Source organism: Notamacropus eugenii, chromosome 6 (genome assembly GCF_028372415.1).
Source record: "Notamacropus eugenii isolate mMacEug1 chromosome 6, mMacEug1.pri_v2, whole genome shotgun sequence".
Lineage (NCBI taxonomy): Eukaryota > Metazoa > Chordata > Mammalia > Diprotodontia > Macropodidae > Notamacropus > Notamacropus eugenii.
Genome location: NC_092877.1, coordinates 297,682,198 through 297,706,373, shown reverse-complemented (window position 1 = coordinate 297,706,373; position 24,176 = coordinate 297,682,198). Strand labels below are relative to the sequence as shown.

The 24,176-nt window shown below is 39.2% G+C and overlaps 1 protein-coding gene across 7 annotated transcripts in view; it reads left to right on the top strand.

Moving 5' to 3' along the window:
- Positions 1-24,176, top strand: part of C2CD6 (C2 calcium dependent domain containing 6) — a 124,444-nt gene that overhangs the window by 65,227 nt on the left and 35,041 nt on the right. For all 7 annotated transcript variants that reach the window (XM_072617258.1, XM_072617255.1, XM_072617256.1 and 4 more), the window contains 2 exons: positions 17,372-17,486; positions 18,623-18,698. In XM_072617258.1, the coding sequence (XP_072473359.1) occupies positions 17,372-17,486; positions 18,623-18,698 (191 nt within the window). The remainder of the gene's footprint in view (positions 1-17,371; positions 17,487-18,622; positions 18,699-24,176) is intronic.

The window sequence follows — 24,176 nt, the reverse complement described above, 5'->3', positions numbered from 1 at the left end:
AGTATGCCTTGTTCTTCCTCATCTGAAAGGATGGAAGGAGACACCTGTTCACCAAGAAAGTAATCTTCTATGGTCTTTTTTTCCTCTTTTGGGGGCATTTTCCCAGCCAGTTACTTGACTTCTGAATCCTTTGTCAAGATGAAGGTCCAGTGCTCCTCCTTGCCCCAGTACCATGCTCAAAGCTGAGATTCAGATCAGCTGCTCAATTCCCCCAGGGACTTTGGGTGGGGGTGGGGCTGCCACTGAGGGCTGAGGGTCAGATCAGCTGCTCCATTCCCTCAAAGACTTTAAGCTGAGCTGCTTGGACAATGGACCCAGGCTGCTTCCACAGCCACTGTAGCTGCCTGCCGTCCACTGCTGCTGCTGTCGCTGCTGCCTCTGCTGCCACCTGGGGCCAGTGCTGGGGGACCCGACTCCCCTCTCACCCAACTGGGAAAGCCTTCCCACACTCACCTTTGGAGCTTTCTTTGTCGCTTGTGGGTTGAGGGATTTGGGACCCTCCCTGCTGGGAATTCTGCCCGTGAGGTCTGTTCAGGTCCTGTTCCTTCCAGTGTTGGCAGCCAGGGCTGGGCCCTGCTCAGTGTCCTGTGAGATAGACCTTTCCTGTTGGCCTTCCAGATTACCTTTGACTGGAAACCTCTTTCACTCTTGTTCTGTGGCTTCTGCTGCTCTAGAATTTGTTGAGAGTCATTTTTTACAGGTATTTTGTGGATTGTGGGGGAAGCGTTAGAGTATATGCGTCTTTGTACTCTGCCATCTTGGCTCTGCTCTGAGAGTCTTTCTTTACAGGTATTTTGTGGACTGTGGGGGAAGAGCTAGAGTATGTGCATCTTTCTACTCTGCCATCTTGACTGTGCCCCCCCCCCCCATGCAGGCATTTTAAAAGACTTGCCAGCTTCAACTATGGTCTCTGCTTCATTCAATCCAGTGTATCTTTTGCTCATGATGATTACTGAAGGACGTATAGTCTCCAGTCTTGGTAGTTATCAAGCCATGGTAAACTAGGAGTAAGAGTCTACACCAGATTAGTCATCCAGCATAGCAGTGGTGTGGTGTGTGGTTTGTCCTTCATTCTTTTTTTTTTTTTATTTTTTTTTTATTTTTTTATTTTTTAATGTTTAACAATCACTGCCATACAATTGAGATTTTATCCCCCCCACCTACCTCCCACTACCCCCCTCCCTCCCCACAACTGCATACAATTCTGTATAGATTCTACATATACTTTCCTATTGAGTATATTTTCACTATAGTCATGCTATGTAGTCAGACTAAAATAAATGAAAGAAATCGTATAACAAATCAGAACATGATACACAAACACATACACATACACAAACATGATCTGCTACATTTTGTGAGTGACTTCCATATTTCTTTCTCTGAGTGTGGAAGGCATCTTGCCTTGAGAACCACCTTTGGGATTTTTTTTTTTTATAAGAAGTTTTTGCGTTATTACAAAATTCCAAGTCTACCAGAAAAACTCTCACACACTGTGGTCGTTGCTGTGCACCAAGTTCTCCTGGTTCTGCTCCTTTCACTCAGCATCAGGTCATATAAGTCCTTCCAGGCCTCTCTGAAGTCTTCTTGTTCCTCATTTCTTATGGCACAATAGTACTCCATTACATTCATATACCATAATTTATTCAGCCATTCCCCAATTGATGGACATCCCCTTGACTTCCAGTTTTTGGCAACTACATAGAGTGCTGCTATAAATATTTTTGTACATGTGGGACCCTTTCCCATTTTTATGATCTCTTGGGGATACAGTCCTAGTAGCGATATTGCTGGGTCAAAGGGTATGCACATTTTTGTAGCCCTTTGGGCATAGTTCCAAATTGCTCTCCAGAATGGTTGGATGCACTTGCAGCTCCACCAACAATGAATTAGTGCTCCAACTCTCCCACATCCTCTCCAGCATTTATCATTTTCTTGTTCTGTCATGTTTGCCAATCTTATAGGTGTGATGTACCTCAGAGTTGTTTTGATTTGCATCTCTCTAATCGATAGTGATTTAGAGCATTTTTTCATATGATTATAGATAGCTTTAATTTCTTCCTCTGAAAATTGCCTGTTCATATCCTTTGACCATTTATCAATTGGGGTGTCCTTCATTCTTAAAGAGGACCATTATATCATTAAGACGATGTCATAACTTGCAAGTGAATTAGATTTAAGTGAGGGAGGACTGTGCATTTTTTCCTCTGGAGCCTCTGGGTCAGTGACCAGATACAAATCAGTATAACTGGAGAGGCCCCAGCAGCACAGCAATAATGCTCTAAGAACCAAGGAGTTTTATGAAGCAGCCTTTGGGACTCAGCCAGCAGAAGTATTCACCCATCGTCATTCTGCATCTGGATATGAACTTGGTGGAAATGTCCTACATGTACTAAATTTTGTGCTTAATTTCTACACAACTACCCAAGAAGGAAGCAGAGTAGGGAGGATTATGTCCCTGAGGAATTGGGGAAAATGCTTGTACATTTGAACAAATAACTTTCTATTAATCTGCAAAGTAAATTTATTTCTGTTCAATCATTTTCAGTGGTGTCTGACTCTTTGTGACCCCTTTTGGGGTTTTCTTGGCAAAGATACTGGAGTGACTTGCCATCTCCTTCTTCATCTCTTTTTAAAGATGAGGAAACTGAGGCAAACAGGGTTAAAGATTGCCCAGGGTCACACAGCTAGGAGGCTACATTTGAACTCAGGTTTTCCTGACTCCAGGTCTGGCCCTCTATCCACTGTGCCTACCCCTGTAAAGTAAATGTCTCTTTGTAAAAGTCAATTCATGTTAAGTTGTTAAATGGAACTGGGGTTAGTGCCCGGGCCCCTAAACATGCTTGGGGAATGGAAGAAGAAACAGTTTTCTCTAGCTGAAGGCAAAGAAAATTTACTCCCTCCATGACCCTGTTGGGTTGTCTGATAATCCTGAATGGAACATGTAACAGACCTGACCCTGAGAATCTAGTCAGTCATCCAGATTACGATTAGATGCTGTGGGGAAGAACAATGGTTATTGTTTGTCTCACTTCATCTGAAGGCCAGTGTAGGGGAAAAAAAAGACCAGACAGGCATTAAGGAGGGAAACATAGTCCTTAATGTTCTCTCCTTTAATTTTCATTCTAGTATCTTTATTTTTTGTGTGTTATATGTCAATGCAAGCTTATTAAGGGCATTCCCACAGCCAGTGAAGTTTTGCATATGTAGTAAGTGCTTAATAAATGTTTACTTGAATTGAAGTACTGCTAGTTCTCAATCTGGTTGAATAATGAATCCCATGAAGTGATTGCATTATTTGAATTCCCATTAATTTTGCACTATTCAAAATTATGAGTATGTGTAAAATATGTCAATTGGTTCCAACTCAAAGGAAATATACACTGAATATTTTAAAACACAAGTTAAACTATTAATATAACGGCAAGAGGTAAGAAAAAAGTTTACTACAATGTAATAGAGTAGTTACAGAAAGCAAAAATTTAAAAATTACTGAATATCCTACATAAAGTTAATCCTACATTGACTGCATAACAGAAATGTCATTTTTGTAATTTAAAATATTTTAATGGCATACACTGAACTGTTCTGTTTCTTTAAATTTTTATACTCACACTGGTAGTTACAATTATCCACATCTCAGTGAATTTGCATGGTCATATTCTCATGCAGTGAATTAAGGATGACCTTGGGTATTATCTAAAGCTATTAATGCTTTAAAAGATATTGTCGTCCTTGCCATATTTTTCAGTAGCTAGGCTAAAATAACTTGAAAATGATTCATTGAAAATGGTATTAGTTATTCATATTTTCTTATTTGACCACCAAAGAACTGGTAGTAGTTGCCAATCAGACTAGAACTTGTCTCTAACCTGTGGGTGACTGGAGTCAAATAAAGCAAGCTAGAGACAGAAGAGACAGCAATCAAACACAAGTTTAATTTCAGAGTGAAGAAAACTGCTTGGAAGCAAGGATACATGTGCCAGAGCTCTGCCCCTAGTAGGGAGTGGAGGCAGAGTGGGGATATCCTCAAAACTTACACCTGTGGCTCCACAGTGAGCTGTAGTCTTTACAATGAAGGGTAACAACAGTTTGATTCACAGTAGGACTTCATGACTGGAGTATGGATACTGCAGGTGCTTGTCCAAGCTCAGAGACCACCTGATGCTGGTGAAAAACAGTTCTGGGATTTTACTGGGGTCAGAACATCCAGAGGCTGAGCTCAAAGGATTGTTGTTCTGCCAAGCTCAGGGCACAGTTTTCTTGTTGGGCCTTAGCTCTGGAAAACAGGGTATCTCCTAATATCTTGACATTTCCCCCTTTAGCCAAAGGGAGGGGGACTCTAAAAGAACCCTTACCTTTATGACCTATGGAGAGGCAGGTATAAGCCAAGATACCAGGAGAGGCCAATTGGGCCAGTTGACCAGGGGGTTTAGTTCCTTGAGGGGGGATCTACTGGGGAAGTGTGTCTAGCCACTGTTTGCTTTCAAGCAGAAAAGAGAGGGGGCCCAAAGAAGTAGGGGGAGAAAATGACAACACACACACATGAGTCAGGGCCTTGGTGGCTGGACATATAACAAAAGGGAAGAGAAAAAAAAACTAGGACAGTATAGTCAGCCCTCATCTGGAATCTTGTGACAGCTGTCTCTTCTGGATGTCAGCTACTTCTGGGTCCAGACTAAATGAACCTTGAAGCCCCTGGAGGGTTCTGCTGTCCAGTCAGGAACAGGGACTTTCTTCAGACAATCCAGGAGTCCACACCCACAAGTTTGACAGCTGTGGGAGTGGACAGAAGGATCTGGTAGGGGCCCTTAGAGAAAACTACGTACATCAGTCTTTGAATCTGAGTTTCTGGTTACATAACATAGGTCCTTAGTTAAAGAGTCTCTAAACAACACATAGAAATGATCCAGTTTCCCAACCACACAGGGCTAGGTTTAAAGAATGTAATAAAATTTTTCTCACAGTTCCCATAATTGAAAATTATATTTGGTCAGGTACAGAACAAACTACTTAGAGATCTCACAATGGACTAGTTTTGAGAAGGGGATTCTACCAACGTAACCAAGAAAACTTAAACATAGACATCTTAAAACAAAAGATCAAACCAATCCAATGGTTATCATCAATATTGACTAACATCAGGTCTCCTTGTATCCTAGTAAACCATTCTCAATATACATTTAATCAGCACATTTTGAGTCCCAGATGTCTCATGTACTTAACTGATCTGTGAATATCTTTTCTTTGATAATAAGCTTTACTTTCAGGACAGCTCTGAATGGGACTCTGCTTCTCTGACTCCACATCTAGAGGTTTCTAGATAATTCTGCTAGTAATGAGATTTAATACAATTTAGTACAATCACTTAAATTTGGTTCTCTAGTCTTGAAACTTCAGAGAATTTCAGTTTATATACCGTTTGCCATTTCTGTGCTTTCCTAAATCTTGTACCTGTTATAAGAATCTTTTTTTAAAAAATTATGAACTACTTTTCTATGTCTTGGCCAGCACCAGGTAGTTTTGATAATTACAGTCTTGTAATATAATTTTGAGATCTGATAATGCTAAACCTCCTTTCTTTACATTTTTATTAGTTCCTTTGCTACACTTGACTTTTTGTTCTTCATTTTTATTATAAAGGCCATGCCTACCCATGAATAATTTATATTTCTCCAATTATTTAAATCTGATATAGTTCCTGGGTTTGTTTTGGCAAAAGTACTTCCAGACATTTTATACTATCTAGAGTTATTTTAAATGGGGCATCTATTACTATCTCTTCTTGCAGGGTTTTGTTTATGACATGTAGGAATGCTGATGTGTACCATATTGTCTGCAAAAAGAGGTAGTTTTATTGCCTCATTGCCTATTTTGATTCCTTCTATTTCTTCTCTTATTGCTATTGCTACAATTTCCAACACAATATTGAATAATATTGGTGACGGTGGACATCTTTGTTTCATACCTGATCTTACAAAGAAGGTTTCTAGTTCATACTCATTACAAATAATGCTTGCTGATGGTTTTAGATAAATACACTTTTTTATCAATTTAAGTAAAAACCCATTTATGACTATTTTTGAAGTGTTTTTATAGAAATGAGTATTGTGCTTTATCAAAAACTTCTTCTGAATCTATTGATATAATCATGACTTTTTTTCTTTTATTATTGATATAGTCAATTATGTTAATAGTTTTCTTTATGTTACACCATCCCTGCATTCCTGGTACTGTGAAGGTTGGAAGCTCAATTCCGTGTGGAGAGTCTCGGGCGGGTAAAGGTGGGAGCTTCTAAATCTTAGAGCTCTCACGAGACCCCCCCAGGAAATGGCTGGGAATCAAGGTGAACCGAGCTATCTCGTGTATTTCCGCCTCTTCCCGTGAGAAACGTGATGGGAGAGAGCTCTCCCCGCCCTCTAGATTGTCCTGGATCTGGGCACACTATTGTTATCTAACAGCACGGTATTTAGATGCAAACTATGCGACTGGAGAGTTAAGTAGGATCAGGGAAGCCTGAAAGCTCTCTTAGCACGTGAGGAGCCAAAGAGGACACAAGGCTCCCCTTTTCCTCTTCTCCTTCTCTCCCCTCCCCCTCTCTCCTCACTTATACTTCTACTTCCAATCTCTTATTGTAAGATCTTTGCCTCCTTGGGAGATCCTTCTCTCTCTCCCTCCTAAGGAAGAATCCCCTGCACTTGTAACCGAGACCCTGAAATAAAGCTCAACCCTTGTTCGACTCTGGAACGTCCTTTCTCTCATATGCGCACCCGGCGTGGCCAGCCGAAGACCTCGGGAGGTGAGGTAAGAAAGACTCGGGTAGCCCACAGGCTTCTAGGCCTGGCACTGGTACAAATTCTGTTTGGTCATAATATATAATCTTTGTAATGTATTGCTGTAACCTCCTTGCTAGTACTTTATTTAAAATTTTTGAATCAATATGCTTTAGAGAAACTGGTTTATAATTTTCTCTTCTGTTTTTACTCTTCCTGGTGTTAGGTACCAGTATTTTGTTTGTTTAATAAAAGGAATTTGTTTACAATCCTTTCTTTGCCTATTATTCCAAAAATTTTATTTAATACCAATTAGTTGATGTTTAAATATTTGATATATTCACTTGCAAATCTGTCTGGTCCTAATGTGTTTTTTTCCTTGGGAAGCTCATTTATGGCCTGCTTTGCCTTTTAAAATTATCAGACAGATAATGCTTTAAAAATGCTTTAAAAATGGGAAAATAATTTAATTTTCTTTATCATTTTTTCAAATTTATTTATTTAACTTTTAACATTCATTTTCACGAAATTTTGGGTTCCAAATTTTCTCCCCATTTGTCCCCTCCCCCCACCCCAAAACACCGAGCATTCTGATTACCCCTATCACCAATCTGCCCTCCCTTCTATCATCCCTTCCTTCCCTTGTCCCCATCTTCTCTTTTGTCCTATAGGGCCAGATAACTTTCTATACCCCAGTACCTGTATTTCTTATTTCCTAGTAGCAAGAACAGTCCTTGACAGTTGTTCCTATAACTTTGAGTTCCAACTTCTCTTCATCCCTCCCTCCCCACCCATTCCCTTAGGGAAGGAAAGAAATTCAATATAGGCCATATCTGTGTAGTTTTGCAAATGACTTCCATAATAGTCGTGTTGTGTAAGACTAACTATATTTCCCTCCATCCTATCCTGCCCCCAATTGCTTCTATTCTCTCTCTTGATCCTGTCCCTCCCCAAGAGTGTTGACTTCAAATTGCTCCCTCCTCCCATTGCCCTCCCTTCCCTCATCCCCCCCACCCTGCTTATCCCCTTCTCCCCCACTTTCCTGTATTGTAAGATAGGTTTTCATACCAAAATGAGTGTGCATTTTATTCCTTCCTTTAGTGGAATGTGATGAGAGTAAACTTCATGTTTTTCTCTCACCTCCCCTCTTTTTCCCTCACCTCCCTTCTTTTTCCCTCCACTGAAAAGTCTTTTACCTGCCTCTTTTATGAGAGATAATTTGTCCCATTTCATTTCTCCCTTTCTCCTCCCAATATATTTCTCTCTCACTGCTTAATTTCATTTTTTTAAGATATGATCCCATCCTATTCCATTCACTCTGTGCTGTGTGTGTGTGTGTGTGTGTGTGTGTGTGTGTGTGTGTGTGTGTGTAATCCCACCAACTACCCAGATACTGAAAAGTTTCAAGAGTTACAAATATTATCTTTCCATGTAGGAATGTAAACAGTTCAACTTGAGTAAGTCCCTTATGACTTCTCTTTGCTGTTCACCTTTTCATGCTTCTCTTCATTCTTGTGTTTGAAAGTCAAATTTTCTTTTCAGCTCTGGTCTTTTCATCGAGAATGTTTGAAAGTCCTCTATTTCATTGAAAGACCATTTTTTCCCCTGAAGTATTATACTCAGTTTTGCTGGGTAGGTGATTCTTGGTTTTAGTCCTAGTTCCTTTGACTTCTGGAATATCCTATTCCATGCCCTTTGATCCCTTAATGTAGAAGCTGCTAGATCTTGTGTTATCCTGATTGTATTTCCATAATACTTGAATTGTTTGTTTCTAGCTGCTTGCAATATTTTCTCCTTCACCTGGGAACTCTGGAATTTGGCCACAATGTTCCTAGGAGTTTCTCTTTTTGGATCTCTTTCAGGAGGTGATTGGTGGATTCCTTGAATACTTATTTTACCCTCTGGTTCTAGAATCTCAGGGCAGTTTTCCTTGATAATTTCATGAAGGATGATGTCTAGGCTCTTTTTTTGATCATGGCTTTCAGATAGTCCCATAATTTTTAAATTGTCTCTCCTGGATCTATTTTCCAGGTCAGTTGTTTTTCCAATGAGATATTTCACATTATCTTCCATTTTTTTCATTCTTTTGGTTTTGTTTTATGATTTCTTGGTTTCTCATAAAGTCATTAGCCTCCATCTGTTCCATTCTAATTTTGAAAGAATTATTTTCTTCAGTGAGCTTTTGAACCTCCTTTTCCATTTGGCTAATTCTGCTTTTGAAAGCATTCTTCTCCTCATTGGCTTTTTGAACCTCTTTTGCCAATTGAGTTAGCCTATTTTTCAAGGTTTTATTTTCTTCAGCATTTTTTTGGGTCTCCTTTAGCAAGGTGTTGACCTGCTTCTCATACTTTTCTTTCATCTCTCTCATTTCTCTTCCCAGTTTTTCCTCCACCTCTCTAACTTGATTTTCAAATCCTTTTTGAGCTCTTCCATGGCCTGAGCCCATGGAATATTTATTTTGGATGTGTTGGATACAGAAGCCTTGACTTCTGTGTTTTTCCCTGATTGTTCCTCCTCATGTGAAAGGATGGGAGGAGATATCTGTTCACCAAGAAAGTAACCTTCTATGGTCTTTATTTTTTTTCCTTTTTCTGGGCATTTTCCCAGCCAGTGACTTGACTTCTGCCTGTCCTCTCCACACCCACCACGCCTCCAGATCCACCCAGCTAATGCTTGGGGCCTGAGATTCAAATGCTGCTTCCCAGCCTCAGGGCTTTTGGCAGGGGCGGGGCTGCTATTCAGTGTTAGATTAAGTTCAGGTGCTTGGGTGGGGGCAGGGCCACCACTCGGGGCTCGGTTCCCTCAGGGGGTTTATGTGGAGACCTTCAACAATGGATCCAAGCTCCTGCCTGCTTTGGGAGCCCCTGTCTGCTGCTGCCTTCTGAGGGGGCCTGAGTTATGGGGATACCCTGCTCCCCTCTCAGCCAGCCAAAAAGACTCTCTCACTGACCTGTGGGTGGAGGGACCTGCGCAGCTGCTGGAGATTCCATCTGTGAAGCCTGCTCGGATCTGCTCCTCTCAGTGCCACGCAGCCAAGGCAGGGCTGGGCTTTGCTCTGGGTCTGGTGCGCGACGGACCTTTCGCATTGGTTTTCCATGTCTCTCGAACAGAAATCTCTTCCATTCTGTTGTTCTGTGGCTTCTGCTGCTCCAGAATTTGTTGGGAGTTCTTCTTTATAGGTATTTTATGGGCTGTGGGTTCAGAGCTAGCATATGTGTGTCTTTCTACTCCGCCATCTTGGCTCCTCCCCCAATAGCCTCTTTATCATTTTCAATACAATTTATGTGTAAAATACAATTTTGAGAACTTATTACTAACACATACTCAAAGCCTGAATTTCCGTGATGGATAAATTTGGAAGCCAATCATATACATCTGTATATAGTTCTTAGGAGAAAACAGTCCAATCCTGTTGCTTTTCTCAAAATTTAGTATTCCATTTAATTAGAAAACTTTCATATTACATCTTTGTCTTATTACTTTATCTAATCATTTCCCTCTTTGGAGGATTTCATCTCCATATTATTATTTGACCACAAATAAAGGTTAAAAATGTGAAGATGTTCATACTGGCATCCTATTACAGTAGCTCAAGAGATGTTCCCGTATCAATCTATTATTTAATAGATTTTGCATTGTATTTACAAAATTTCTTGATTATAGAAATTTACTACAAAAGAAAAAAGAGGGACATAGTTATATCTTAACAGATGGGAAAACTCCCTCATATCAGTTTGATTCCAAGCATGAGTCATATCTGACAGCCAATCATGTAGTCACAGGGTATCAAAAGCAAGAGTTAGGATTAATCAGGTGGGAATTTTCCTTTTTAGAAAGAAAACAGGTAGAGCCAAGATGGCAGAGTAAAGGCATGGACTTGCCAGAGTTCTTTCCTAAACCCTTCCAAATAATTTTTAAAATGATGCCAACAAATTCTAGAACACCACAATTCACAAAAAGACAGAATGAAGCAGATTTCCAGAGCAAGACAACTTGAAATGTCAACAGGAAAAGTCTATTGCACCAAGGTGAGAGAGGAGTGCAATTCAGCCCAGGACGTGCCAGTACAGACTGAGCCTCAGCAAACACAGAGTAGGCCCCGGGGAGACTGAATCACTGGCAGCAGTGGTGGTTTCCAAACCTCTCAGCCCACGGACACCAAAGACAACTTAGAAGGTCAGCAGGAAAGGTCTGTCTCACCTGGATGAGAGTTGAGCACAGTCCAGTGCAGGTCACACTAACAGCCCCACACACAAAAAACCAGGAGTAGGCCTTCAGAATGACTGAATCAGCAATGGCAGTGGCTGCTTCCAGAGATCTCAGCCCACAAGTGGTAAGAGGTAGAACAACTGGTCAGAAGGAGATTACAAGGGTCTTTTCGCTAGCACTGAGGCAGGACTCTGTTGCTTTGCCCATACTTGGATCTAGGTCACTGTCTCAGGGGGCAGTTCCAGGGTGAGGAGGAGCACTAACATAATAGAGCTTGTGGCCACAGTGGAGGGGGGACCTTCCTCACAGTTCCAGCGCAGAAAAGAGTGCTTGTTGTTGCTCACAGGTGAGAGCACAGTCCAGGAGAGTACTAAACACCTCTCCTTAGATCATACTACCCTGGAAGAACTGAAAACTTATAGGTCCCTAGAAGTATCTCTGAAAATAGCTGCACAAAATTCCTGGGAAGCATGGGACAGTGAAACCTCCAACCTGGAAGCAGAGCCCTGCTCTAACAGTTTAAAAGTCAAGTAATAGAGTGGGAAAAATGGGTAAACAAAGAGAAAAAAACCTCTGACTATAGAAAGTTATTATGATGACAAGGAAAATTAAAACACACAGAAGAAGAAAACAAATTTAAAGCTACATCCAAAGCCTCTAAGAAAAATATGAATTGATCTCAGGCCATGGAAGAGCTCAGAAAGGATTTTGAAAATCAAGTAAGAGAAGTAGAGAAAAAATTGTGAGGAGAAATGAGAGTGATGCAAGAAAATCATGAAAAACAAGTCAGCAGCTTGGTAAAGGAGACAAGAAAAACATATTGAAGAAAATAACACCTTAAAAATTAGACTAACTCAAATGGTAAAATAGGTACAAAAAGTCAATGAGGAGAAGAGTGACTTAAAAAGTAAAATCTGCTGAATGGAAAAGAAGGCCAAAAGTTCACTGAAGAAAATAATTCCTTAAAAATTAGAATGGAGTAAATGGAAGCTAATAACTTTATGAAAATAAATAAAAACCAAAAGGAATAAAAAAATAGAAGACAAAGTGAAATATCTCATTGGAAAAACAACTTACCTGGAAAATAGATCCAGGAGAAATGATTTTAAAATTATTGTACTACCTAAAAGCTATGATCAAAAAAGAGCCTAGAAATCATTTTTCAAGAAATTTTCAAGGAAAATTGCCCTAATATTCTAGAAGGAGAGGGTAAAATAGAAAGTGAAAGTATCCACCAATCATCTTCTGAAAGAGATCCCAAAATTAAAATTACCAGGAATATTATAGCCAAATTCCAGAACTCCCAGGTCAAGGAGAAAATCTTTCAAGCAGTCAGAAAGAAATAATTCAAGTAGCTTGGAGTCACAGTCAGGATAACACAGGATTTAGCAATTTCTACATAAAAGGATCTGAGGGCTTGGAATATGATATTCTGAATGACAAAGGAACTAGGATTACAACCAAGAATCACCTGCCCAGAAAGAATATCAAATTTATATTCAGTGAAATAAAGGGCTTTTAAACTTTATTTGAAGACAGAGCTGAATAGAAAAATTGACTTTCAAATACAAGATTCAAGAGACAGATGCATGAAAAGGTAAACAGGAAAGGGCAATCAAAAGGAATGGTTAAACTATTTGCCTTTTTATATGGGAAGATTCTTGTAATTTATAAGATCTTTCTCATTATTAAAGTAGTTAGGAATATATATATACATATATATATATAGACACAGGGTACAGATGTGACTTGATTATGAAGGGATGGTATCTAAAAAATAAAATTAAGGGATGAGAGAGAGGAATGTACTGGGAGAAAGAAAGAGGTAGAAAGGGGAATGGTGGGTAGGTGATTCTTGTTTGTAATCTTGACTCCTTTGCCTTCCAGGATACAATATTCTAAGCCCTCCATTCCTTCAACACAAAAGCTGCTAAATTTTGTGTGATTCTGACTGTGATGCCATGATATTTGAATGGTTTCTTTCTGGCTGCTTGCAATATTTTCTCCTTGATCTGGGAGCTCTGGCAGTTGGCTATAATATTCCTTGGAGTTTTAATTTTGAGATCTCTTTCAGGAGATCAGTATCCCAGGAGATTAGTAGATTCTTTCAATTTTTATTTTTCCTTGTGGTTCTAGGATATCAGAATAGTTTTCCTTAATAATTCTTGAAATATTATATCTAGACTCTTTTTTTTTTATCATGGCTTTCATGTAGTCCAATAATTCTTAAATTTTCTCTCAATATATTTTCCAGGTCAGTTGTTTTTCCAATGAGATATTCCACATTTTCTTCTGTTTTTTCATTCTTTTGATTTTGTTTTATCGTTTCTTAGAGTCTCATGGAGTTCTTATCTTCCACTTGCCCATTTCTAATTTTTAAGGAATTATTTTCTTCAGTGAGCCCTTGTATCTCTTTTTTCCTTTGACTAATTCTTCTTTTTAGGCAGTTCTTTTCTTCAATGAACATTTGTAACTCTTTTCCCTGATTCTGCTTTTTTTAGGAGTTCTTGTCTTCAGTGGATTTTTGTGCCTCTTTTACCATATGGTCAATTCTATCTTTTAAGGTGTCATTTTCTTGAGTATTTTTTGTGCCTTTTTTCCAGGCTTTTAACTCTCTTTTCATAATTATCTCATACCACTCTCATTTCTTTTCCTAATTTTTTCCTCTACCTCTCTTATTTGATTTAAAAAAAAAAAAAAACCTTTTTAAAATTTTCCAGGAATTATTATTGGTCTTGTGTCCAATTCACATTTTTTTCTTTGTAGCTTGTAGCTGTTTTGACATCATTGTCTTCTGAGTTTGTGTCTTGATCTTCCCTGTTATCATAGTAGTTTTTATGGTGAGGTTTTTGTTGTTGTTGTTTGCTCATTTTTCCAACCTATTTCTTGATTTTTAACTTTATGTTAAAATTGGGCTCTTCTCATGCAGTGGAGACAGGGGGCACTGTCCCAAGCTTCAGCTTTTTTTATGCTATTTTCAGAACTATTTCTGGGGGTCTATAAGTTTTCAGTTCATCCAAGGTGGTATGATCCAAGGAGAGGGTGGTCACTGCTCTCCTGGCTTGTGCTCTGGTCTTTACTGAGGGAGGGCCTTGCTTCCCTGCAGCTGCAAGTGAGGGCACTCCTTTTGACCCTAGAAATGTGACCAGGTCCCCTGCTCCCTTGCGAGAGACCATAAGCACTCTTCTCTGTCTTGGAATTATAACCACGGATCCTGTTCCCATAAGTGCTCATGCTCCTTTTTGCCCTGAAATTACAATCCAGAATTGTTTATGGGCAGTACAACAGGGCCCTGCACCCAGTTCCAGCAGAGGGGTCTCCTGTAATCTCTTTCTGACCAGTTGTCTGACCCTCTTACCTTCTCTGGCCTAAGAACTCCCAAAATGCTGCTGCCACTTTCACAGCCACCTCCAAGGCCTGCTGCTAGTTTTGCCACATGTGTTTCAGGCTGCTCCAAACTGATCCCAGTCCAGTGTCATAGACCTCTCCTGCCAACTTCCTACATTGCTTTGGGATGCAAAAATGTCTCACTTCAACTTCTTAATGGCTCTTCCACTCCAGAATTTGATTTGTCATTATTTTAAAGTTTTTTGGAAGGGAATGCTGGGAGAGTTCAGCTAAGTTGTTGCCTCTACTCTACTATCTTGGCTTCTCTCAATATACATGTAATTTAAGAAGACATGCCAGGTCTTCACCAGTCATCTTGACTTTTGTCTTGCCCCTGGACTTCAGTGACTCTAGAGAAGTGAGGCTGATGACTTTATGCAATTCTACCTCACTTAAATCCAATTCACACACAAGTCAAGACATCAGTACGTGATCTCATCGGTCCTCTGAGAACAACGACAGTTTACAAAGGAAAGAGAGAGCAATAACAGTTGAGATCAGGAAATCGTTTTACTACAGCAGCAAGACATAAGACTTTAGTTGTGAGCCACGCTGATGGAGGTTATCCTGGGCAAAATCCAAGTGGACAAGTAATTCCTTGCAGATATTGAAGGGATTCCTTATAGATGTTGAAGTCTTCCACATGCTCTTGTTTATAGAAAGCAAGACTTATAACATCGAAGTCTCTTTAGTGAGATTCCAAATCATTAAAAAAAGTTGTAATCTATTTAGGAAAAACTGAGAATGTCTGTTGTTTAGACTATCTGATGGACAGTCTATTGAGCTGAAACATCAGAACACATCCCCTGGACAGAAACTGTAGAGGAACTATTATTCTTTCCAGGAAAGGAAGTAGGAAATTGGGGCCTCTCCTCATAGAGAAGGAGTGCTGAACTAGAATTATATCAGCACATTTAAATAGTCTAGGGGAAGTAATTTTTAAGCTTCTAGCTGCCCTGCTAATTTCTCTCCCTTACTGGGAAAAGGAGGACCCCAAGTGATATAACAGAGGCTTGATTTCCTTCCCACCAAATGCCATTTTCACAATGAATACACATAACAAATCTATTTATCCAAGTAGATAGCAAAATAGAAATAACAGAAAGTACTTAGGAGAGTATCCAGACAATACAGAATGAAAAAGTTCTCCCATTGAGCGTGATAAGGCAGCTTAATCAAGAAAAAAAAAGTTTCAGCTCTCACTCCAAGGGAAATTCCCTGACATCTGGTGTAGCAAGTTGGAGACAGAAACATGATAGAATCTGCTAACTCCACTTCTATCAACTTCTTCCCAAAGCCTTGCTCCTTTGGGAATCTAAAGAGAATCTCAGATGATGAGTCTTCTTTCTCAAAACTGGAAGACAGAAAAAAAAAAAACCAGGAAGAGAAGATCCATCCTCTCTACCATTCATCAATTCCACTCACCCCTCCCACCCTTTATGAAGGTGTGGGCCATTGCATAATCAATTTCCATCAAAGAGGAGAATCTCATGCAATTGGTCCTTTGAGTGGAGAGTTATAGTTTAAAAAGCTAAAATTCATTTTTGAGAGACTTGAAAGAAAATACTTGTGCTATTACACTAATGATTCAACTTGAATTGTAGTAATCTTTTTGGAAAGTAATTTGGCAACATAACAATTGTAAAACTCAATCATAGGATTTGACCAAATAATCTTACTGAGACATTTCATGAGGATGTTGTTCAAAGTCTGAAAATATTCATAAGAACTTTATTTGTAATAGCAAAAATCAGGAAATAAGCCAACATGTAAAATAACCTACAACTAGTTGATCTCTGAGGCCCTTTGCAGTTCTGTCCTGTAATTAAGACTTAGCAAATTTCAGTATATTGATGTAATAGAATATTTTTGTACTATAAAAAGTAGAAAATATGAAGAACGCAAAATGTAGGAAGATTTCTGTAAAGTGATTCAGATTGAAGAAAGCAAAATCAAAACAACCTGCCTGTGTTGCCTGATTGTTCACCAGTTCTTGTAAAAGTGCATGCTTAAACAATGCTTAAAATTTGTATGCATCCTATCAGTTAATGAAAGATTCCCAGCCTCATTTCATAGGCAATAACTAAGGTAACAATGTACAAGTTTGGAACCCTTTGGTAAAGCAGTGTTGACATAAAATCTCTGTTGTTTATTGAATTTTGTAAGACTGGTTGATCAGTTATGTGTTTTGTTTGATTAAGGATGGTGGTATAAACCTGGTAAGTGTGATTTGGTTGAGATACAGGATTTCTTACAACTTCTGCATATCCTAATTAATATGACTAGGGGAGTCTTGAGTAGTTGCAATGACAGCCTACTCTCCCTAAACCGGCATGAACACCCCCCTTAATCTGTAACCTTTCTGAGGTTGTAGGAATGTAATACTATAGTGGAAATATAGGAAAAGGTAACCTCTTCCCTAGTACTAACAAGATGCCAAAAGTCTAGGAGCATGCTATGTAACATTCTGCCTATATGTGGAATAGGCTCAAAAGAGCCTCACCTGAGGCCAAGGAATTCCAATTCTTCCTGAAAACTGAGGCACCCTACACAAATTGGGTAGAGCAAGGTTGGAGAACCTGTGACCTTGAGGCCTTCTAGGTTCTCAGTGTGATTTTTTTGACTGAGTCCAAGCTTTACAGAACAAATCCTCTTATTAAACAGATTTGTTCTGTGAAATTTGGATTCAGTCAAAAAGCTGCACTTGAGGACCTAGAGGGCCACATGTGGCCTCCAAGTCACAGGTTCTCCAGCCCTGGAGTCATTTAGCATGCATATTCTTCCCATTGATCTTCATAGACACCTGTGATGCCCTCGTGTTACCTGCTTAATTCTATTCCATTTGATCTAAATCAAACTGCTTGAATACTCTGTAATCCTATGGAAATAATGTACTTTACCTTTTTACACCCAGCTGATCATATCTCTTTCTAACTAGAATCCTTTGTGTGAATGTCCTTACCAATATATTAAACATATAATCAACTAATTCCTTTCATTAGGCTTGACAGAATGAAGAAAGAATACAGAAATCTGAAAACATGGGAAGAAAAATCTAATTATTTAGATAAAATTCTTCACATGAAGACAGAAGAAAAAGAATTTCCTGACTCTCAGGTAACTAAAAAGAATATATTAGTTTACTGTTTCAGATATGAATTATAATTTAACATGACTTTCAGATTTTTATACCATGTTTTCTTTTCATTCTGCTGAATTTAGCATTCAATAAATTGCTTATTGATATTGAAGGCTAAATATGTACAACTTGGAGCAACCTGATAATATAAATTTTGGCCTGAGAAACTTACCTGAATGATGATATATTTGAGGTTCTGTCATGGAAACTTGTTTGATGTATGGATGAGATACCTTATCTGAACAAAGCTTTTCAGTGTGCATTTTGAATAATCTTAAATGCAATCTTGCATGACTGGGTCATGTTTTTGCTGCCATTATTTGGAGGAAGAACCTCTATTCTTAACTGCATGCTAGGTGGCAGAAGATAACATTCTTACAAAGGCAATAGGAGGTTTAAGAGGTCTCTAGGCCCTAGGACCAGGCCTTAATGCCATGTTATTAATGGAAATCCTCCTTCAGTTGCAGGGTATGAAAGTTGTGGGGACTGCTCCCAGCTCTTCTCAAGGAAGTATCCTATTCACCCCACAATAGATGATACTTGTATCTTGTGCAGGTTGAGTGTTCCTAAAGATATCCTGTGCTCCCCTAAACATGTCCTTCGGACCTCTGACTACAACATGGTGATGTTACTAGGCAGGACTATCAAAAGCAGGAATGAAGAGTTTGGAAGGTATCTCAATGAAGTAATCCTGGAGCAAAGATTCTAGCCTACTACCAAGAAGCAACAGATCCTCTTGCTAGCTACCTGCGACTATTCTGACAGGATATGGAGACCATTTGGCACATTCTTCACTTTAACTGCCTATAGAGAAAACTTTTGACCCAACTCCTCACTCTGGGGGAGGTGTAAGAAATTGTACCCATTTCTGTACAGGTTTAGAGATAACCTCTTCCCAGGACAACTCTTAACAGGCAAAACTTCCCTTGAAATGATACTCCTGGAAGTTCCTTCTCGCATTCTTTCTGGTTTCTCTCTTCTTGTTCCCTGTTATGCTCCAGGGAAAAAGTATTTATCACCATGATGAAGAAATCATGAAGACAAAGTTTTTAAGATCCATTTATTGACAAGGTTTCCCATTTTCTCTAATATGTTTGCTTTTCTTTGCTTCCAGGGGGATAATGATGGCAGTGAAGAAACAGTTATGAAGAGTGAGACTCAACTCCCATCAAGCTCCCTTCAGCCGACAGGTCTAGAAACTCATTGGGTTTTTTGTAGTTCTTGTTGAACAGTTTAAATAAAGATAGGTGTCTCACAAAAAGAAGAACCAATGCTTTCTTTAAGTGGATTTTCATGTTTGTTAGGAGATTAATTACATATATTGTTGTAGTTTTGCGTAGAACTTCTTATTTGTAAGACTTACAAAGAAAAGACTAGGATGAATGAGTTTTAGACTTTATGTTTTAAGCTATGTTGAAAAATGTCTTTAAGGGTCAAGAAATAAGTTTAGAATTGTGAACTCTAGGCCATAAAGAATTGTATTTTGTGGGCTGTTGTTCTTTGGTCCATTATTGTGTGTGTGTGTGTGTGTGTGTGTGTGTGTGTGTGTGTGTGTATTTGAAAGAAAGCCAAAGATATGCCTATTTTTCAATTTCTGTCTCTCTTGCCTGGTGTATTGCAGTAGCCTGCTGATGGAGTTTCCTCCTCAAATCTCTTTTCATTCTAATCCATCCTCTCTTCAATGACTAAAGTGATTTCCTTAGGCCATTTCCAGCCATCCTGACCTTTATCTGGCCACTGGACCCAGATGGCTCTGGAAGAGAGAGTGAGGCTGGTGACTTTGTACAACCCTCCCTCACTTCAATCCAATTCACTAGCAAGTCATGGCATTGCCTTTCTCATGTCATGGTCCTCTTCAAGAACAAAGGACAAACAGCAACAAGAACAAGTGATTTTCCTAAAACAAAAGTCTGACCAGGTTGCCCCCTACTCAATCAACTCCAGAGGCCCCTATCACCCAGAGGGTCAAATACAAAATACCCTGTTTGGTATTTAAAGTCCTTCTTAACCTAATCCCCTTGTACCTTTCCAAACTTTTCACACCTTCCTCCCTAACACATGCTCTTCAATTCAGTGACACTGGCCTCCTGGACACTTCACCTCTTGGCTTTGGGCATGTTTTTCTAGCTGTCCTATCTGCTTGGAATGTTCTCTCTCCTCAGCTCTGCCTACTGGCCTTTCTGGATTGCTGTTTGTTGTTAGATTTTTTTTTCAGTCATGACTCTTTGTGGCCCCATTTAGGGTTTTATTGGCAAACTGAAGTGAAATTGGGAAAGGATATAAATGTGAAATAGATTAGTTTGCATTTTATCTTAGATCAAATTAGGGAACCAGCAAAGCTTCTTGAATGGAGAGCAGTGTAGTCAGAACCCTGCTTAGGGAATATAAATTTGGGAGCAGTAGGGAGGATGGACTGGAAGGGGGAGAGGCAACAGGCATGAACTGCAGCCCAGCATAGGCGTGGAGCAGAGCTCTGCACAGGTGTGGAGTGCAGCACAGTGTGGGCCATGCCACAGCAAGGACAGGACTGGAGTGGACTTCAAGGCACCACGTCACCAGCAGCAGCTGTGGGTCCCAGATTCTTCAACTCACAAATGCTAAAGACAGCTTCAAAGGTCAATGAGAAAGCTCTTTCACATGGGTGAGAAGGAAACACAGCAGTCTAGCCCTGGCCCAGGCAGCGGCAGCTTCCATTGTTGGAGCCCTGGCCTAAAACCCCTGGGGGGAATTGAGCAGCTGATCTGGATCTCAGCCCTAAGTGGGGGCCATAAGGTGAGGAAGAGTGCTGGCTGGTGTGGTGGAGCTGGTAGAGGCTCTGGAGAGGGAATCCTGTTCCCAAACCAGAGTGCAGGCCAGGAGAGGAATGGAGAGGAATAAACTCCTCTCTCTTGATTGTGCCACCTTGGAGGAACTGAGAACTTACAGGTCCCCAGAGTATACCCTCCCCTTGACAGAGAACTCAAAAATCAAGTAACTGGCTGGGAAAATGCCCCAAAAAAGGGAAAAAGAATAAGACAATAGAAGGTTATTTTCTCGGTGAGCAGGTATTTTCTTCCATCCCTTCAGATGAGGAGGAACAATTTAGGTCTTCAGAGGAAGACCTAAAAGTCAAGACTTCTGTATCCAAAACAATGGTCTCAGGCCATGGAAGGATTCAAAAAGGATTTTGAAAATCAAGTAAGAGAGGTAGAGGAAAAATTGGGAAGAAAAATGAGAGTGATGCAAGAAAATCGTGAAAAGCAAGTTAACAGCTTGCTAAAGGAGACCCAAAAAATACTGAAGAAATTAATACCCTTAAAAATAGACTAATTCAAATGGCAAAAGAGGCCCAAAAAGCCAATGAGGAGAAGAGTGACTTAAAGAGCAGAATTAGCCAAGTGGAAAAGGAGGTTCAAAAGCTTACTGAAGAAAATAGTTCTTTAAAAATTAGAATGGAGCAGATAGAAGCTAATGACTTTATGAGAAACCAAGAAATTACAAAACAAAACCAAAAGAATGAAAAAATAGAAGACAATGTGAAATATCTCATTGTAAAAACAACTGACCTGGAAAATAGATCCAGTAGAGACAATTTAAAAATTATGGGACTACCTGAAAACCATGATCAAAAAAAGAGCCTAGACATCATCTTTCATGAAATTATCAAGGAAAACTGCCCTGATATTCTGGAAGCAGAGGGTAAAATAAATATTGAAGGAAGGGGGAGAGGCTAGATGTTGGGAAACCAGTTAGGCTATTGCAGTAGTTCAAGTGAGTAGCCATTTAGATCTGAAATCAGGAGGGCTATGATATAAATGGAAAGGTCAGATATGAGAGATGCTATGATGGTAGAATCAATAAATTTGACAACTGATTAGATATTAGGTGTGAATTTATAATAAAGGTCCTCCAACAATTCCTAGGTTACAAACTACAAGAGTAGTGGTACACCTTGATAGAAATAGGAACATTTGGATGAAGGGTATGTTTCAAGAACATAGTAGCTACTGATCTGCATGCCTATTTTCTCATCTTCATAATATATGAGAATGATCTACATATCTCAAAGGATCCTTGATGAAAATATTAGAAGAAAATATTAGAAATAACAAATTATTTTCTTCAGCAGTACATGCCTTTACAGTTACTCAGTTACTGAAAGGTACAGTGCATACAAGATCTTGACATCTTTATTTGTTGACTACAAAAAAAATAAGCATTTGGCTCAGTCAAGAAAACATCAGCCTTTAAAGGCTCTCCACCAACAAGGAGTTTCTTTATCATATATTAAGATCACACAAGATTCCTTTATAAATACAGCCACAGGGATAATTTGGGTAAATGAGTTATCTTCTGATTATGAGCATCATTTGAGGCAGAGAAATGTCTGCTCACCAAAAGTGTTTGCCATGGAGGATGCCTCAAATGAAATCACTAAAAATGGTAATATCATTCAGATGCTCCTTTTTGAAAAGAATACTGCACTGAATATCTCAAATCCCTTTATAAGGCCTTCTCAAAGAAAAATCCATGATTACCTCAAAGAGATTAACCTAACAGTCTCTACAGATGTATCATCTGCCTCCTCATATGTGGGCCCCCAAGAAGGTATCTCAGATTCAAGTCCTTTGGTAGGCCATTAACCACTTAGATCCCCAAATCATTTGCCTCCATCATGGCACTGCTTTTACAAATAACCAGAAGATACATTCATTTAAGGCAAAAGGCATTTCATTAAACCACAAATTAAGTGACAAGAAAGAAATCTCCTCATGTACATATATGATGCACTCTCCCACAAGTAGGCATATCACTAATAGGGAAAGACACACATGGAATATGAATGATCAAGAGGCATACATGAAAGGGCACACACACCAGGTACCCATGTCACCTGGGTACATACATGTAGGATGTAGAAACACATTTATCGTCAGGCTGCATACATCACCAGTACAAAGTATACTTCACATATTACAGGCTGCTGGTGGTCTTTGATGAAGCTTGCTGGCTTGTCTCTGTTCTCTGTGGCTTTGTCTGGGCTGCATGCGTGCCAAGAGCTTCTTCTGATCTCATGATCACTTCAGTTACTAATCCCCCTCAGGGCAGACTTACATTTTCCACCGTCATCTTCTGGAGATATAGCAATCAGTAAGCCTCGCTCTGGAAGGAAAGGACTAACAGTTTTAGTGCATCTACTGGAGCTATGTGCTACTCAGGCAAGCTACAATCGAGAGCTGACAACACTCCCATGTTAAAACGAAGTCTATGATTCTCTTTATGACCTGCTTCTGTTCCTCTCTGCCTTTTCTCTGATCATCTTAGTTTAATTCTAGTATGAGTTATAATTAGGAGTTATTTTTAGTTTTTATCAAACCTGTTGAACCTGCAAACTACAGAGGAGCTGGGAGATTGCTTTTACCTTTTTCCAACATTTTGTCCTTTATGATCTATATGAATATCTGGGGCAAGCCTGGGTAGAAGTTCAGCTCCATTTCTCTCAGTGACAAAATTGCTGTATTTTGCTGCTTATTATCTTTCTTTACTGCATTCTGGCCAGCACAAAAATACTGGTGTCTCTGCACCGGAAAAGTTAAATGGTTGAAAAATGTCTATTTTCCAAACTTTTCCATGAAGTTGATGATCAGTCTGCTGTGTTGGAACATCAGCATATTGTGTATATACCGTGTATATACACATATGTGAAAAGGCTGTGCAGATAAACTATTAATGGGACCCTGAATTGAATAGAAAAAAAAGGAAATAGGCTGACTTTTACATTTGGGAATGCTTTTAATGATCCTGATGCTTGGGAAAAACAAAAGCAGAAAAGCAAAAACAAATTCCTCTTTTAAATAATAAATATGTAAATATTTTCTCCTGGTTTCAAATCTGAACACCAATCTCTGAAGAATCAAAGTTGTGAGTTCCCCAAAGGTCAGTGGTGAGATATAAGGCAGGGGAATATAGGAAACAGTACATTTCCAATGATGACTTATGCAGAGGAAGTGTTACAATGGATATCACTGAAAAAATGTATGATTAGAAGAGGTGGGCCAGTTATGTGGCAAGCACGATGAATACAATATGAACAGCCTGACCATCAAACTTGTGCTGATTTCAAAATATAATTAGGAAGACTTCTAAGATGTTGGATACTTCTGCTGTAAAGAACACGAGAAAACCTGGACAAGACAGGAAGGCAAGGGTAGTATGTGGTCTGTACTGATGGAAGGAATACATACATGTCAATGAGATTGCAGATAAGTGCTTTAAATGTAAAATGGACCTAAAAAAGGAAATTGGATATAGAGATTCCTTTCAGGCATCTAGAATAATTTAGTAAATTTAATATTATCTTTATTCATCAAACAATTCAATTGATATTTCAAAATGCCTATTATGTAAAGCACCGTACAAAGTGCTGGGATGGCAGGGTACAACAATTTAAAAATTATATAATCTCTGGCCTCAAGGAACTTATAATTTAATTGGAGAGATATAATATGTGCCTGTATGGGTATGACAAAATATAAAATATCAAGAACAGAGGAGAAATGTAGACAATGTACTATAAAATTTAGGAGAGAAATATCGCTACATAGGAAAATCAGTTTAAGCTTCATGAAGGACATAACACTTGAATTTGATCTTGAGGCAGAGAAAGGATAATAATACAAAAAGATGGA